General features: G+C 35.5%; 1 protein-coding gene across 1 annotated transcript in view; it reads right to left on the minus strand.

Moving 5' to 3' along the window:
- Positions 1 to 19439, minus strand: part of PEX13 (peroxisomal biogenesis factor 13) — a 35810-nt gene that overhangs the window by 11710 nt on the left and 4661 nt on the right. Inside the window, exon 2 of the mRNA XM_030877319.2 lies at positions 6874 to 7568. Coding sequence (XP_030733179.1) covers positions 6874 to 7568 — 695 coding nt within the window. The remainder of the gene's footprint in view (positions 1 to 6873; positions 7569 to 19439) is intronic.

The following is a 19439-nucleotide window of genomic DNA, read 5'->3' on the forward strand; positions in this document are numbered from 1 at the left end:
TCCTTCATCTCCTGGTACTCTGACTTTGCTCCATTCGTACTGGCCTCTTGTCATTCATGTGACATGCCAGGCACACTGCCACTTATGCAGTTCTGCTGTTCCCTATGCCTCCAGCAGTTCCCTCATTCAGCTTACCCCCTTTATCTCCTTCAGAGAGGCCTTCCCTGTGTGTAGCTCTGTAACCCCATTTCCTACCACTGGCACTCTGCAACGCTCTTCCCTGCTTTATTTTCTTCCTATGGCACTTATTACCTTGTGACTTACTATATATTTGACTTAGTTGTTTATTGCTGTCTCTACCCACTAGTCACAAGGGCAGGAATTTTTAAAATCTGTTTTACTCACTGCTATATCCCTAGATCCTAGAACTGTGTCTGGTATGTAGTAGGCACTCAACAAATATTTGTTAACAAATAAAACATTATCCCGCTCATAACTCAATTTAAAAGGTCTAGGGCATTTCAATTACTCCCTTCCCTTTACGAACTCCATCTAGCTAGTAACTAAATCTGTTACGTCTATTATATTTTTGCTGCTTTTCACATACCCTAGTTCAGGTCTTCATTATTTCTCATCCATTCAAATGCAAAAGCATCATAAGTGATGTCCCTAAATTAATAAATATTTATTAAACACCTTGGATATGCTGGTCAGGTTGTTAGCTTTCGGGAATACAATGGTAAGTATAACCCAAAATTGTTTATTAATCTTACCATCCAATTTCAACCTGTGTTAACCTGCACTGACCTATTTTAAACACTTAAGACAGACTGACCTCTTTACAGCACTGTTTATATGTACGTCACAAGCCTGCTTTAAAAAACAAAAACAAAAGCAGACAACCAAAAAACCATATTTTCCTTACTAAATGAAGATTAAGTATTGTCATGGAAATTAAGATCTTCCATTACTAGGCTCCAATCTAATTTCTCATCCTTACTTCTTAATATCCTTCTATTCAATACTATAGGACAGCTGATGAACAAATCTCATATTTCCTACCTATATACTTTTGTTCAAGCTACTCCATCTGCTTCAGTCTTTTTTTTTTTTTTCCTATGTAACTGATGGAATGTTACCATTCTTTCAAAAATCTAACTTAGATGCTACTTCTTTCTGAATACGAAGAGTCAAAAAATGTCAGCTTCACTTCTGAGATGAGATAATACTCTGTACCAGCTGACAGAGTAGAGGCTTAACAGTCAAATATGCCTGGTTTTGTTTCTGGTCTGGCTTATTAAAGATGTGACCTTGAGCAAGAGACTTCTCTGAACCTCAGTTTTATCACTTGTAAAATGAGGATAATTTCTCTTAGAATTGTTGTAAGAATTAAATGAGTAAAATACACAAAATACTTAGCACAGTGTCTTGCATATAAAAAAGGCTCAATAAGAAGGAAGAAGAACTACAGTCCTGCAGCCTGTGAAACAAAAACCACATTCACAAGATGAAAAGGCAGAGAGCTATATACCAGATGAAGGAACAAGATAAAACCTAGAAAAACAACTAAATGAAGTGGAGATAGGCAACTTTCCAGAAAAGAATTCAGAATAACAATAGTGAAGATGATCCACGACCTCGGAAAAAGAATGGAGGCAAAGATAGAGAAGATGTAAGAAATGTTTAACAAAGACCTAGAAGAATTAAAGAACAAACAAACAGAGATGAACAATACAATAACTGAAATGAAAACTATACTAGAAGGAATCAATAGCAGAATAACTGAGGCAGAAGAACGAATAAGTGATCTGGAAGACAGAATGGTGGAATTCACTGCTGCGGAACAGAATACAGAAAAAAGAATGAAAAGAAATGAAGACAGCTTAAGAGACCTCTGGGACAACATTAAACGCAATAACATTCCCAGTATAGGGGTCCCAGAAGGAGAAGAGAGAGAGAAAGGACCCGAGAAAATATCTGAAGAGATTATAGTCGAAAACTTCCCTAACATGGGAAAAGAAATAGCCACCCAAGTCCAGGAAGCAGAGAGAGTCCCATACAGGATAAACACAAGGAGAAAAACACGGAGACACATAGTAATCAAACTGGCAAAAATTAAAGACATAGAAAAATTATTGAAAGCAGCAAGGGAAAAACAACAAATAACATACAAGGGAACTCCCATAAGGTTAACACCTGATTTCTCAGCAAAAACTCTACAAGCCAGAAAGGAGTGGCATGATATACTTAAAGTGATGAAAGGGAAGAACCTAAAACCAAGATTACTCTACCCAGCAAGGATCTCATTCAGATTTGATGGAGAAATCAAAAGCTTTACAGACAAGCAAAAGCTAAGAGAATTCAGCACCACCAAACCAGCTACACAACAAATGCTAAAGGAACTTCTCTAAGTGGGAAACACAAGAGAAGAAAAGGACCTACAAAAACAAAAACAAAACAATTAAGAAAATGGTAATAAGAACATACATATCGATAATTACCTTAAACGTGAATGGATTAAATGCTCCAACTAAAAGACACAGGCTTGCTGAATGGATACAAAAACAATACCCATATATATATATATATATATATATATATATATATATACTGTCTACAAGAGACCCACTTCAGACCTAGGGACACATACAGACTGAAAGTGAGGGGATGGAAAAAGATATTCCATGCAAATGGAAATCAAAAGAAAGCTGGAGTAGCAACACTCATATCAGATAAAATAGACTTTAAAAAAAAGAATGTTACAAGAGGCAAGGAAGGACACTACATAATGATCAAGGGATCATACAAAAAGAAGATAAAACAATTATAAATATATATGCACCCAATGTAGGAGCACCTCAACATATAAGGCAACTGCTAACAGCTATAAAAGAGGAAATCAACAGTAACACAATAATAGTGGGGGGCTTTAACACCTCACTTATACCAATGGACAGATCATCCAAACAGAAAATTAATAAGGAAACCCAAGCTTTAAACGACACAATAGACCAGATATATTTAATAGATATTTATAGGACATTCCATCCAAAAACAGCAGATTACACTTTCTTCTCAAGTGTGCACGGAACATTCTCCAGGATAGATCACATCTTGGGTCACAAATCAAGCCTCAGTAAATTTAAGAAAATTGAAATCATATCAAACATCTTTTCTGACCACAACGCTATGAGATTAGAAATCAATTACAGGGAAAAAAACGTAAAAAGCACAAACACATGGAGGCTAAACAATACGTTACTAAATAACCAAGAGATCACTGAAGAAATCAAAGAGGAAATAAAAAAATACCTAGAGACAAATGACAGTGAAAACACGACAATCCAAAACCTATGGGATGCAGCAAAAGCAGTTCTAAGAGGGAAGTTTATAGCTATACAAGCCTACCTCAAGAAACAAGAACAATCTCAAATAAACAATCTAAACTTACACCTAAAGGAACTAGAGAAAAAAGAACAAACAAAACCCAAAGTTAGCAGAAGGGAAGAAATCATAAAGATCAGAGCAGAAGTAAATGAAATAGAAACAAAGAAAACAATAGCAAACATCAACAAAACTAAAAGCTGGTTCTTTGAGAAGATAAACAAAATTGATAAACCATTAGCCAGACTCATCAAGAAAAAGAGGGAGAGGACTCAAATCAATAAAATTAGAAATGAAAGAGGAGAAATCACAACTGACACTGCAGAAATACCAAGGATTATAAGAGATTACTACAAGCAACTCTATGCCAATAAAATGGACAACCTGGAAGAAATGGACAAATTCTTAGAAAGGTATAACCTTCCAAGACTGAATCAGGAAGAAATAGAAAATATGAACAGACCAAACACAAGTAATGAAATTGAAACTGTGATTAAAAATCTTCCAACAAACAAAAGTCCAGGACAGATGGCTTCACAGGTGTATTCTATCAAATATTTAGAGAAGAGCTAACACCCATCCTTCTCAAACTCTTCCAAAAAACTGCACAGGAAGGAACACTCCCAAACTCGTTCTATGAGGCCACCATCACCCTGATACCAAAACCAGACAAAGATACTACAAAAAAAGAAAATTATACACCAATAACACTGATGAATATAGATGCAAAAATCCTCAACAAAATAGAATGCAACAATACATTAAAAGGATCATACACCATGATCAAGTGGGATTTATCCCAGGAATGCAAGGATTCTTCAATATATGCAAATCAATCAATGTGATACACCATATTAACAAATTGAAGAAGAAAAACCATATGATCATCTCAATAGATGCAGAAAAAGCTTTTGACAAAATTCAACACCATTTATGATAAAAACTCTCCAGAAAGTGGGCATAGAGGGAAACTACCTCAACATAATAAAGGCCATTTATGACAAACCCACAGCAAACATCATTCTCAATGGTGAAAAACTGAAAGCATTTCCTCTAAGATCAGGAACAAGACAAGGATGTCCACTCTCACTACCAGTAGTCAACATAGTTTTGGAAGTCCTAGCCACGGCAATCAGAGAAGAAAAAGAAAGAAAAGGAATACAAATTGGAAAAGAAGAAGTAAAACTGTCACTGTTTGCAGATGACATGATACTATACATAGAGAATCCTAAAGATGCCACCAGAAAACTACTAGAGATAATCAATGATTCTGGTAAAGTTGCAGGATACAAAATTAATGCACAGAAATCTCTTGCATTCCTATACATTAATGATGAAAAATCTGAAAGAGAAATTAAGGAAACACTCCCATTTACCATTGCAACAAAAAGAATAAAATACCTAGGAATAAACCTACCTAGGGAGACAAAAGACCTGTATGCAGAAAACTATAAGACACTGTTGAAAGAAATTAAAGATGATACCAACAGATGGACAGATATTCAATGTTCTTGGATTGGAAGAATCAATATTGTGAAAATGACTATACTACCCAAAGCAATCTACAGATTCAATGCAATCCCTACCAAATTACCAATGGCATTTTTTACAGAACTAGAACAAAAAATCTTAAAATTTGTATGGAGACACAAAAGCCCCGAACAGCCAAAGCAGTCTTGAGGGAAAAAAACGGAGCTCGAGGAATCAGACTCCCTGACTTGAGACTATACTACAAAGCTACAGTAATCAAGACAATATGGTACTGGCACAAAAACAGAAATATAGATCAACGGAACACGATAGAGAGCCCAGAGATAAACCCATACACCTATGGTCAACTAATCTATGACAAAGGAGGCAAGGATATACAATGGAGAAAAGACAGTCTCTTCAATAAGTGGTGCTGGGAAAAGTGGACAGCTACATGTAAAAGAATGAAATTAGAATACTACCGAACACCATACACAAAAATAAACTCAAAATGGATTAGAGACCTAAATGTAAGACCAGACACTATAAAACTCTTAGAGGAAAACATAGGAAGAACACTCTTTGACATAAATCATGGCTAGATCTTTTTTAATACACTTCCTAGAGTAATGGAAATAAAAACAAAAATAAACAAATGGGACGTAATGAAACTTAAAAGCTTTTGCAAAGCAAAGGAAACTACAAACAAGACGAAAAGACTACCCTCAGAATGGGAGAAAATATTTGCAAATGAATCAATGGACAAAGGATTAATCTCCAAAATATATAAACAGCTCATGCAACTCAATATTAAAATAAAAACAACCCAATTCAAAAATGGGCAGAAGACCTAAATAGACATTTCTCCAAAGAGGACATACAGATGGCCAAGAGGCACATGAAAAGGTGCTCAATAACACTAATTATTAGAGAAATGCAAATCAAAACTACAATGAGGTATCACCTCACACCAGTTAGAATGGGCATCATCAGAAAATCTACAAACAACAAATGCTGGAGAGGGTGTGGAGAAAAGGGAACCCTCTTGCACTGTTGGTGGGAATGTAAATTGATACAGCCACTATGGAGAACAGTATGGAGGTTCCTTTAAAAAAGTAAAAATAGAATTACCATATGACCCAGCAATCTCACTAATGGGTCTATACCCAGAGAAAACCATAATTCAAAAAGAAACATGTACCCTAATGTTCATTGCTGTGCTATTTACAATAGCCAGGTCATGGAAGCAACCTAAATGCCCATCAACGATAAAGAAGATGTGGTACATATATGCAATGGAATATTACTCAGCCATAAAAAGGAACGAAATTAGGTCATTTGTAGAGACGTGGATGAATCTAGAGACTGTCATTCAGAGTGAAGTATGTCCAAAAGAGAAAAACAAATATCGTATATTAACACATATATGTGGAACCTAGAAAAATGGTACAGATGAACCAGTTTGCAGGACAGAAATTGAGACACAGATGTAGAGAACAGACGTATGGACACCAAGGGGGTAAAGCAGTGGAGGGTGGTGGTGGTGGTGGTGGTATGATGGATTGGGAGATTGGGATTGACATGTATACACTGATGTGTATAAAATGGATGAGTAATAAGAACCTGCTGTATAAAAAATAATTAAAATAAAATTCAAGAAAATAATAATAATAATAAAAAAAGGCTCAATAAGTCTTATGTTTCTCCCCAACTGTTGTACTACTTACACCCTTTATGCCTCATTACAATTACCTATTTATGTGTCTCACCCACCTCTCTTCCAGTAAGTTTTAGAAAGATAAAGGGAATATGCCCTACGTTATCTTTGTATCTTCCACAGCATCAAGTTCAGTGACTTGTGAACAGTAGTTAAGTAATGTGTGCTGTTAAACTGAAGTAACAAAGAATAAATCAAGAAGCCTGTTTTTGCTACATGTTCCTCTTCCAGTTTTGAAGTTCTTAACTGAAAATATAACTGGATCAAAATATTAAATACAAATGCATAAAGAAAGCTAATTTAACCTATTCTTGAAATTTGAGATTGTTATATGGTTTTTGAACCCATTTTATTACTCTTACCTGTTACTTCGTCACTGTGAGTAGACAGCAGTTTCCAGATGAGGTAAGGACCACCAAGGATAACAGCAAAGAACAAGAATATTGGCCAAGATTTTGCTGAGTTAGTTGCTCTGTCCTCAGCACCAAGGCAAGCCACAGTTCCTTCACTTTCTGCCCACAGGTCCTCATTCTCAGAGTCTCTTCTTAAACCTATCATCCACTGTAACCGTCTGTAAAGATACCTTATAGTCCTAACTAATGCAAAAGCTGAAAATACTTTTGTGAAGTGTATTTTTAATCGGGAAAAGTGGTTTGCTACATCCAATACAGCCCTGAAACTGTTATAGACAGCTGAAAAGGTAGCATCCATCATCATGCTGACAGAGGCAAATGCATGCACGATACTTTCAATGGACTGAAATGCACCTCTGCTGCTTTCTTCAGCTTGCTGAACAAATCTACTAGGTGGAAGATCATCTATACGAAGGCGGTTATAGCCCAACCCATTATACCCATAACTATAAGGGCTATAGCTTCCATAAAATGAATTTCCATAGGCACCATATCCAGAAGAAAATGAACTGTAAGCAGGTCTGAAAGTGTTCACATTACTGCTCCCTGTCTGCTGGGATGGCCTTGGAAGAATAGGCGGTGGCACTCTGGTAAGTGTTGGTTGTCCAGGTCTTGTCAATAAAGTAGGACCCAAATCAGCAGATCTAAAACCAAAAAGGATTCAAAGTTGTAACTTAAGCACACAATAAATTCATTCAAAGTAACTATTAAACACTTTGTATATACCTAGTGTTATGACAGATCCTACTAAAGATGTCTTAAAGTAAGGAATAGTCTCTAATATCCAGATGCTTAGAATCTGTGTTAAGACAAAATGGATAAGATAAAATAGCTGACTGAACTCTATATTCTTGTTTACTTATGCTGCATTATTAGTAGTATCTTCAACCTTTGGTTTCTTTTTAAGACACATGTCCATTTCCTCAGGGTTAGTTATAACTCGTTATCTGTCCATCCTTACACCTAAATGGCACTATCTTAATTACTATAGTTTTATAATAGGCCTTAATATCCAATAAGACAAATCTTCCTACACTATTCTTCATCTTCAAGAGTGTCTTGGCTATTTGACCCTTTGAATATCCATATATATTTTAGAATCAGAGTTTGAAGTTCTACACTGTTCTCCCCACAAAAGCCCTATTGAGATTCTGGTTTGGGATTACATTAAATTCGTAGATTAATTTGAGGTAGTCGACATCTCCATTATATTGAGAGTTTCAACTCAATATAACATATCCTCCATTTACTTATGTCTTTTAAAGATTTTTCTTAATAATGTTTTTTTAAAATAACCACTGAGGGACTTCCCTGGTGGTGAAGTGGTTAAGAATCCACCTGCCAATGCAGGGGACAGGGGTTCGTGCCCTGGTTCGGGAAGATCCTGCATGCCACAGAGCAACTAAGCCTGTGAGCCACAACTACTGAGCCTGCGCTCTAGAGGCCGCAAGCCACAACTACTGAGCCCATGCACCACAACTACTGAAGCCCGCGTACCTAGAGTTTATGCTCTGTAATGAGAAGCCACATCAGTGAGAAGCCTGCGTGCACAATGCAACAAAGAATAGCCCCTGCTCACGCAACTAGAGAAAGCCTATGTGCAGCAATCGACCTAACACAGCCAAAAATTAATTAATTAATTAAAAAAATAAAATAATCACTGAGTCTCAATGTTTTACAGTTTACTGTGAGGTCTTTCTTTAGATTTATTTCTATATATTTGATTTTTTTGATGCTATTGTAAACGGTGTCTTTCTAATATTTCACTTTTTTGCTGTTACATAGAAATAATTGATTAAAAAAATATGGTCCTTATATCTAACAACCTTATTTTGGATTCTTCTTTTGTACTTTCTAGAATCTTAAGGATCTGCAGTCATATTGTATGCAAATAACGATAGGTTATTTCTTCCTTTTTTCAATTCTTACAGCTTTGATTATTAAGGTATTGCATCTAGGACCTGCAGTACAATCTTGAATGGAAGGGATGATAGAAGGTATCCTAGTCTCATTTCTAATCTCAAAGGGAAAATTTTCAAGATGTCACCAATAATTATCATGTTTGTTGTAGGTTTGTTGTAGATTTAGTAGTTCCTTTTCTATTTCTTTTCGATAAAATTTTTTTTACCATTCAGAATGAATGCTGAATTTTATCAAACGATTCCTTAGCACCTATCAAGATGATTATATGAATTTTTTCATTTACTGTCTATGATGAATTACATTAATTTTCAAATGTTAAAGCCAACCTGCATTCCTGAAGTAGAATTAAGTAGGCCACAATATATTTCTGAATTTGGTTTGCCAATATTTTATTGAAGATTTTTTTATATCTATGTTCATGAATGAGACTGTCCTAATATGCTTTTATTGTAAATGTCTTTGTCAGGTTTGGACATCAAGGTTGAACTGGCCTCTTAAAAAGAGTTGGGGGAGCCTTTCACTCTTTTCTATATTCTAGAAAAGTTAATTATTTCTTCCTTAAAGGTTTCTAGAGTTTACCAGTGAATCATATGGGCTTGGAATTCTCCTACTGGGAAGAATGAATTTAATTTCTTTAGTATCATGCTACTTAAAATGTGGTCTGTGGACCAGTGCTATTTTATGAACCATTTTATACCAATCTCTAGTAAGTACAGAAAACGAGATTGTGTTTAAGTAATTTGACACTGCTATGATATTTTTACTGCATTTTATAAAAAGTATTGGCCACCATCACAAATATTTTGAGAAGCACTGCTTCAAGTGTTAAAGGACTATTTATCTTTTCTATCTGTAAAATATACCTTGCTTCATCCTCTAAATCTCTTCCCTTCCTTTCTGTATTTTCCTGTCCTTTTGTCTCTTTGTACTTCCTTCTAGATATTTTCTTCCCAACTATTCTTTTCTTTTTTATTTTAATTTTATTTATTTTTGTCTGCGTTGGGTCTTCATTGCTGCACGCGGCTTTCTCTAGTTGCTGAGAGCGGGGGCTACTCTTCATTGCAGTGCACGGGCTCCTCATTGAGGTGGCTTCTCTTGTTGTGGAGCACAGGCTCTAGGCACGCAGGCTTCAGTAGTTGTGGCACGTGGGTTCAGCAGTTGTGGATCGCGGGCTCTAGAGCGCAGGCTCAGTAGTTGTGGCACACGGGCTGTTGCTCTGTGGCATGTGGGATCTTCCCGGACCAGGGTTCGAACCTGTGTCCCCTGCATTGGCAGGCGGATTCTTAACCACTGTGCCACCAGGGAAGCGCTCCAACTATTCTTTAGGTCACTGCTACTCAAGGGGCCAATCTCCAAGATAAGGAACTTGCACTATAATGTAAATCAACAAATTCTTTCTTCACTGAGAAAGTTTTGCTATCAAGAAAATGCCACTTGAGGGCTTCCCTGGTGGCGCAGTGGTTGAGAGTCTGCCTGCCGATGCAGGGGACATGGGTTCGTGCCCCAGTCCGGGAAGATCCCACATGCCGCGGAGCGGCTAGGCCCGTGAGCCACAGCCACTGAGCCTGCGCGTCCGGAGCCTGTGCTCCGCAACGGGAGAGGCCACAACGGTGAGAGGCCCACGTACCGCAAAAAAAAAAAACAAAAAAAAAAAACAAAAAAGAAAATGCCACTTGAGTGGTGGAGAGATAAACTGGAAGATTGGGATTGACATATACACACTACTATATATAAAATAGATAACTAATAAGGACCCTACTGTACAGCACAGGGAACTCTATTCAGTACTCTGTAATAGCCTATATGGGAAAAGAATCTAAAAAAGAGTGGATATATTTATATGTATAACTGATTCACTTTGCTGTACACCTGAAACTAATACAACATTGTAAACAACTATACTCCAATAAAAATTTAAAAGAAAAGAAAAGAAAATGCCAGTTGAACTAAATGGTATGCTCAGGGTCAATTTGTTCTACATTCTGACACAAATTTCCTATCTTGTTGTGGACTGTTACTACATAGTTCAAAAAATAGCAGCCAGCCCATAGACTCTCAGCAGCTACAGAACACACTTCGAGCAGTACTGCTCTAAGTCACTAATTCTCTATGTAATGGTGTCTAATCTGTTTCTAAATCCAACGAGCTCTCAATTTTGGTTACTGTATTTTTTGTTCTAGAAATTCCTTTCCTCTTTTAATAGTTTCCAATTCTCTGCCAAAATTCTTCATCTTCTCTTTTATTGCCCTCAACATATTAAAGATAATTTAAAGTTTCTGCTAACTCCAATATCTAGAGTCCCTATGAATTTGTTTATCCAGATGTTAACTTAGCTGCCATTTATGTTACATAATGTCCTCCTGGGTCTGGCTATTTGATTTTGCTGTGCGTCAGCAATTATTATTGTAGCAGTAATTTGAGATTCTGGATGATGTTCTCCTCCAGATGTGTTTCATTCTGGATATTGTTTCTTTTCATTTTTTTAAAAAATTGAAATGTAGTTGATTTACAATGTTGTGTTAGTTGCAGGGGTACAGCATAGTGATTCAGATATATTTATTTATATACACACACACACACACACACACACATAAAAGTGAATATGTATATTCTTTTCTATTTTAGGTTATTACAAGATATTGAATATAGTTCCCTGTGCTATACATTAGTTCCCTGTGCTATACAATAGGTCCTTGTTGTTTATCTATTTTATATATAGTAATATGTATCTGGATATTGTTTTCTGAACTATTCTCTAATTTGGTTCAGGCAGGCTGCTAAGGCTACTATCAATTCATGATGTCCCTAATTTCAGGAATTGATGATTTGACGCTGGACTTCTGTTCCTATAAGGGCCTGTCTACTTCTTTTATACCCTTATATCTAGATGTATCTTTTATACCCTTATATCTAGATGTACCTAACATTAGGTATGGGTAATTTATCAGTATCTCGTCTTGGAGGACGTCTGAACTCCAACCATGATTCAAGAGTCTGTCAAGTGTTCTACTCAACTAGCTTCATTATCTAAGCTGCTTCTTCTGAAATCAGCAGAAGCTTCTATGGGAAAAGTGCTTTCAAAGGCAATGCTCACCTTTGTGAATTTTTAACTTTCCTGAATCTGGGCTCCATAAATCTTTATCCTCTTTTTTGCCCTATAATGCCTTCCAGATGTTTTATATTCTGCTTAGCTTTCTACTTGTCCTCAATGGTTTTTTTTTTCCTAAAGTACTTATTCTGCCATCATCAAAAGTCCTTCCTATAATTCTTTGTCCATATTTTGTACAGTATCTTACATTTATTTATACATCTGACTCTTCCTGTAAACGGCAAGCTTCTCAAAGGCACGGGAGCTTTCCTTGTTTCTCCATCACCTAACTATAGTGCTTAGCATATAAATAGGTACTGATACAAACACTATACTGGAGTCTTTCATTAGTAAATATTTAATACACATATATCACACACTATTAATACAGATTTTTCTTTATATATCTTTGTATTATTTCATAAATTGTGATGAATATGTAACTTAAAAAATTATAGGGAATTAAATTTAAACATTTGGTAATAAAAAAATAAAGAGCTTTCCTCTTACTCTTGTGTTTTTTTTTTTTTTAATTTTGGCCGCCCTGCTCAGCTTGTTGAATTTCAGTTCCCTATCAGGGACTGAACCCAGGCCTTCGGCAGTGAACATGAGGAGTCCTAACCAGTGGACCACCAAGGAATTCACTCTTCTTTGGTTTTAATGCGGTCTGTTTCCGGCATACACAAGTGCATTCAGTGTGCATGTACAGTCTTGCTTTCTGTTACAACAAGCATAATGAGAGCTAAAGAAGCCTATGACTTAGAAGAACAATGATTTATTCTCATTGCTGAGTGTGCAAAATCTCCCCCACCCAATTTTTTATCTTGAAAAGTTTCAAACAGGAAAAAAAAAAACTGAAAGAAAAGTACAATGAATATCCACATACCTTCTATCTAGATTCAACAACTGTTATCATTTTGCCACATTTGCTTTCTCTTTACCACTCTCTAGTCTTTTAAAACTTCTTGAACTATTTGAAATTAACTTGTAGACCTAATAAAATTACTCCTAAATACCTCACAGGCATTTCCTAAGAATAAAGATATTTTATACAAAAACATAATACTGTTTTCCCATCTTTAAAAATAATTCCATATCTATTACCCAATTGATATTCAAAACATATCCATTACTCTCAAATATCTTTGTCTAAACAGCTTTATTGAATTAAAATTCACATACCATAAAATTCACCCATTTAAAGTGTAAAAAGCAACAGTTTTCCATATATTCACAGAGCTGTACAACTATCACCATATGCAACTTCAGCACACTTTCATCATCCCAAATAGAAATCCCATATTTATTAGCAGTCACTCCCCATTTCTTACCCTCCTCCAATCCTGGGCAATCACACTAATCTACTGTCTGTCTCTATAGGTTTGCCTACTTTGGACATTTCCTATATAATCGATTCTTGTTATTTGAGATAGTTATGCTCTATAAACCTGCAAACAATGAATCAGCAAATACTGAATCACTGCTCCTGGAGGAAACAAAGAGTTAGGTTCCTTCAAGCCTCTGGTCACAACATTTTCATCTGTCTACTGATCAATACATATACTTTTATGTATGTTTCTGTTTAAAGATACTTTATCTAATTACATTGTTGACTCATTAACAATGAATTCATGGCCAAAAGCACCACAACTCATGTCTGAACAAAGTTTATCTAATGCTAATATTTTCTCCATAAGGCCTCCTAGGAACACTTCAGCACTATGCTTAGGGGCCATTTAAAGACAGTGAAATCATCAACAAAAATGTGAAAAACGTGGCGGGCACTTAACTGATTTTGAAAAGGACACCTGTTTACAGTATGAGAGCTGAAACAAGCCAGAATGTTGCTTTTTCTTCACCCTTAGCTGAGAGATGACTCAGATCTTTCACTGCTCTATGTGTGTCTGAAAAGATCATGAAAATGCTTCAAGTACTGATTTTAGGGTTACAAATAAATTTCATCGAGTAGGAGAGTTTGCAAATACTGAATCCGCAAATAATGAGGATCTACAGTAAATGAAACTTACAATATGTAGTATTTTGTGACTGGCTTCTTTCACTTAATGTTTTAAAGGTTCATCTATGTTGTAGCATGTATCAGTACCTCATTCTTTTTTATTACTATATTATATTTATCCATACATCAGCTGATAAACATTTGGGTTGTTTCCACTTTTGGGGTATTATGACTAATGCTTCTATGAACATTTATGTACAAATTTTTGTGTGAACATGTGTTTTCATGTTTCTTGGGGATGATACTGCTGGGTCATATCATAACTCTGTGTTTACCCTTTTGAAGAACTGCCAAATTGTTTTCCAAAGCAACTGTATAATTTTACGTTCCCACCAGCAGTGCATGAGGGTTTCAATTTCTCTACATTTTGTCAACACTTGTTATTATCTGTCTTTTTTACTATAGCCACCCTAGTGGGTGTGAAATGGTACATCACTGTGGGTTTGATTTACATTTCCCTAATGGTTAATGATATCGAGTATCTTTTCATGTGCTTATTGGCCAGTTTTAGATCTTCCTTGGAGAAATGTCTATTCACATACATTGCCCATTTAAAAAATTAGGTTATTTATCTTTTTATCATTGAGTTGTAAAAGTCAAAATGTCTTTTTAGGTTTTTTTGAAACAAAAATTCAATTAAGTCTCACATATTGCATTTGGTTGGTTGTGTCCCTATTCTCATCTAAACAGAACAATAATGTCCTGGACTTTTTGAAGAGTCCAGTCAATTTCTTCTAGAGTGTCCCACATTCTGGATTTGTGTTACCCCCAAATGTTGTTTAACTATCCCCTATCCTCTATACTTCCAGTTAAACTGGAAGTATAAACTGGAAGTATGAACTGGAAGTATAAACTCTAAGTATGCATCTAAAGGTTTGATCTAAAGGTTTTGGCAAGCATAAATCATGAGCGAAGTTGTTTACCTCAGATTGTATTACATCATAAAAAAAGGAATAAAACTTTAAAAAGGGTCAGTAGACTACCAAATAGTGTAGTATATTCAGGTTTGGATGAAGCAGCTCTGAGGGTAAGTGCTCCACTCAAATGAAACTAGTTCATTGCTTGAGGCTGGGGACTGGGAAGTGCCACCTTGCCTCATAAAAATTTGCTGACAGTGGTAAAAGAGATTATAAAATTTGCTGACAACACTTTAGGATTTTTAGAAAGTTACAAAACTAAGAATGGGGGAAGACTCTGATAAAGCCTCAAACTCAGAAAATGAAACAAGTTAACAACTGACTCAGTGACTTAATCTGTGATATCCTTAATCTAAGCCACTTTATACCAGATTCTTACATGGAGTGTGGATGCTGAGAGGGAGGTACAAGCAACAGGAAGCCTACTAGATAGAAAGAGCTGAATGTAGAAGGAAAAGTGAGACAACAGAACCCCAAAATTCCCACTCAAAATGGACATATCAAAAATACTACACACAAGAAGAAAAAAAAAACACAAAGAGACCAAAATAACAAAAATTAACAATAAGAATGAAAAGTCATTCAAGGAAAAACTAATTTTATATAACAGCTCATCAAAGATTCTAAATATGTTTAAAATGGTCAAAGAGATAAGCAGAACAAGAGTAATATGAGATTGAATGAATGGATTTAAAAAAGTCAAAGAGAGAAATGTAGCAACAACATCTGTGAAATAAAAATAGAAAAAAACCATGTAAATATGAAAAAAATTTCATTAGAAATCTTATACACAATGCCCACAGCCACAAGGCATCTTGTAACTATGAGGCAAAAAGAAAATTAGTTGTTGTACACTAAGGAACAGAGTAGAAATATGGAACTTGTGGAATTCTACTTCAAGTGATGGTATTCTAGGTAATCAGACCAACTCTTTCACAGAAAACAATTAGAAAAGCTAGAAAAAATATAAAATTATCTGTTTAAAGCATGAGAAGACAAGACACTGAGGAATTAGAGTCAAGATCCAGGAGTAGGAGAAAATCTAGAGAGCCCATTTTAGATGTTTCTCAAGGGAAGAGGGCCAATTCCAGAAGAGATGGCTGACAGGATGAGAAGTTGAGTAGAGCTTTTAATAGACTCTCTGGGCTAAGGAGACAAAAACTAGAATTCAGAAGTCCCAAAAGAGGGACAAGATAAATGCCCACACTTCAGACTGGGACTTTAAACAGCCACATGCTAGGAGTAAGGGGAAAAAGGTTAACACGAAATAGACTAGCCCTGGGAGAAACTGAAAACCACAATTTCAAGTTAGCTCAAATCTGAAATTATTAAAATGATCTTAGATTGCTAGTGGCCCAAGGTGCCTATCAAAAGTAAAACTCTCTGGAGGAAGAGACCATCCTAGGCCTCAAATCGCCTTAAATTATCTATATACAATGCCCAGCTCTCACTGAAAAATAATTGAGCCTCTATGATGACAAAACTACATGTTAAAAAAAAATGAGTGACATTAGCCAATATAAAATGATCCATATGGATCCAGATAATGGAGTTATCAGGTGGAGACTTTAAACAACTATGCTATACATATTCAAGGAAAAAAAGGCAAGATTGAGATTTTCAGCAGAGAATAGAAACTACAAAGCAGGACCAAATGGAAATTCTAAAACTAAAAGAATAAAATACCTGAAACTACGAACTCAATGACTGATTCGTTTACTATCAGATTAGACACACTGAAAGAAAAATACTGGTGAACTAGAAGAGTTCAGAAGAAAATACCCAGAATGAAGCATGAGTAACAAAAGGATACATACAGAAATGAGTGTAAGATGGAGTGTATAGTGAAATATAGAGCATATATGTAATTGGGGTCAGAGAAATGAAAAGAGGATGGGCAGAAGAGATATTTAAAGAAATAATGGTTGAACCTTTTCTGAAATCAATGAAAGACATCAAGTCAGATTCAAGTATCTCTATGAATCCCACCAAAAATAATATAATGAAAAATACATTGAAGCCCAACAAAGTATAACTGCTGGAAAAAAAAAAAAAAAAAAAGAGATTCCTTTCGAAGGAGCAAGAGTAAGACAGAGATGACTGAAAATGCCGGAAAGCTGACAGACAAAAAGGAAGCCAAGAAAAATGTAGGTCCCCTGATGACAATGGTGAGTTAGCAGATCTCTAGACTTCTTGTCAACTAAACAATAAATGCCTCTATAGTTGAAAGCACAGAAAGTCAGATATTGTTACTTGGAGCAGAACTATTCCTGATATGTTTAATAGTAGTTCCAGAAGAAGAGATGGGAAAGAATAGTGCTCAAACAATATTTAAAGATAGGATTCGTGAGAGTTTTCCTGAATTAAAGACACATGTGAATCCTCGGATTCAACACTGTGGGTACTGAGCATGAACATTGTAGCTGCTGAGCAGGAGGAAAATATATACATGTACATATGTATATCTGAATATTTGAACCTAGACAGAGCCTAATAAAGCTGTAGAGGACCAAGGTAAGGGAAAATCTTAAAGGCTGCTAAGGAGAACATAGTCTGTAAAGGAATAAAAATTAAACTCAACAGAAAAATTTCTGTAGCTACAAAACTCTGATACCAAACCAGATACCAAACCATATGTTCCAATTAGGAACATATATGCAAAGATCTTAAAATATTAGATTTCTACATTGTATTTTTTTAAAAAAATCAAAATTTAGCAGAGTTCATCCAGAAACGCAAGGATGATTCAACATTGGACAATTAATTGATGCAATAAACCACATTTTCATATTAAAATAAAAACACATAATTATCCCAACAGATGCAGAAAAGTTATTCATAAAATTTAATACCCCTTCATAATAAAAATCTGAGCAAGGTAGAGAGATAGAAGTTTGATAGGATATCTATCAAAAACAAAAAGCAAACATCATAATTTATAGTGAGACTTGAGAAGCATTCCAATGAAAGTCTGGAACAATACAAGGATGTTGGCAATTTATGCTGGCTTATTTGTAAATGACAGGATTGTCAACACAGGACTCAAAAGAATTTCAACCAAACCATCAGAACAAATTAAGAGTCTGACATTATGCTGGATATAATATTTATATCTTATAAACGATGGGAAAGGACTTCATGGAAACAATTATAAAACACTACTTAAAGCAAAAAAGAATGTCAAAATCTCACCAATCGCACCTTACACAATATTCATGGATGAAAAGGCTTATTTGATCTTTACATAAAAGTTCCAATAAAATATAAAGTTCTAATAAAAATCCCAATAAGTCTTTTTATAAAGGCTAAGTGCAACAAAGGCAATTATGAAGAACAGCAATGTGTGGAGGATCTTGACATACCAAATATCAAAACTTATTATAAAGACAGTGTGGTGTTAGCATAAGAATAGATAAATACAGCAACAGAACATATTGTAAAGTCCCCCAAACAGAACCACACATTTAGGAAAACTTGGTGTGATATAGATGGCATTATAAAGTAGTATGGAATAAACTACTTAATAAATGGTGCTGGGATAATAAGTTATCCACATGGAAAAGAATTGAATTCTCTATTTCACACTGATTTTTGTACAACAAAGTCAGTTCCAGGTGGATTAAAGATATGAATGGGGGGCTTCCTTGGTGGCGCAGTGGTTGAGAGTCCGCCTGCCGATGCAGGGGACAAAGGTTCGTGTCCCGGTCCAGGAGGATCCCACATGCTGCGGAGCGGCTGGGCCCGTGAGCCATGGCCGTTGAGCCTGTGCGTCCGGAGCCTGTGCTCCGCAGCGGGAGAGGACACAACAGTGAGAGGGCCTGCGTACCGCAAAAAAAAAAAAAAAAAAAAGATATGAATGGGAAATGAACAGTTAAAAGAAGATATAGACAAAAATTTTCCTGATCTGAGGTAGAAAGGGTTTCTTAACCAAGATAGAAAAAGCACAAGTAAAAGATGAAAAATTTGGCTATATTAAAATTAAAATATCTGTACAACAAAAATGAACATGAATGTAAATAAAGCAATAAGACAAGCCAAAGATTGAAAGATAAAAACAAAATAGGATCAGTACAAACAATAAAGTACTCCTACAAATTGATAAGCAAAGATAAAGCCAACATAAAAGTGGGCAAAAGATTACCAACAGAAAAAATTTCAAATCAACATTCAAAAAGATCCTCAATTTTATTACTGATCAGAGAAGTGCAAATTAAATACCATTTCACATCTATTAGATTGGTAAATACAGTACTACAAAATAACAACAAGTGTTGGAAAAAATGTAGAGAAACAGAATACCTTGCTAGTGAAAATGTAAAAATTGGTATACGACCACTTCGAGGAGCACCTTGGTGATAGTCAGTACTTGAAGATAAGCATACCCTTCCAGCAAGCAACTCTCCTCCCAGAAAACCTCTTGGAAATGTGCACAAGGAGAAAGACACATGAATTTTGACTGCAGTAGCTTTAAATATTTAACAACTAATACTCTAATATCTATAACAGAACAAATAGTTTGCTTTTATATAACAGAATATTCTATGGCAGTTAAAACGAACTACAGGCATAC

The sequence above is a fragment of the Globicephala melas genome, chromosome 12 (genome assembly GCF_963455315.2).
Source record: "Globicephala melas chromosome 12, mGloMel1.2, whole genome shotgun sequence".
In the NCBI taxonomy this organism is placed as follows: domain Eukaryota; kingdom Metazoa; phylum Chordata; class Mammalia; order Artiodactyla; family Delphinidae; genus Globicephala; species Globicephala melas.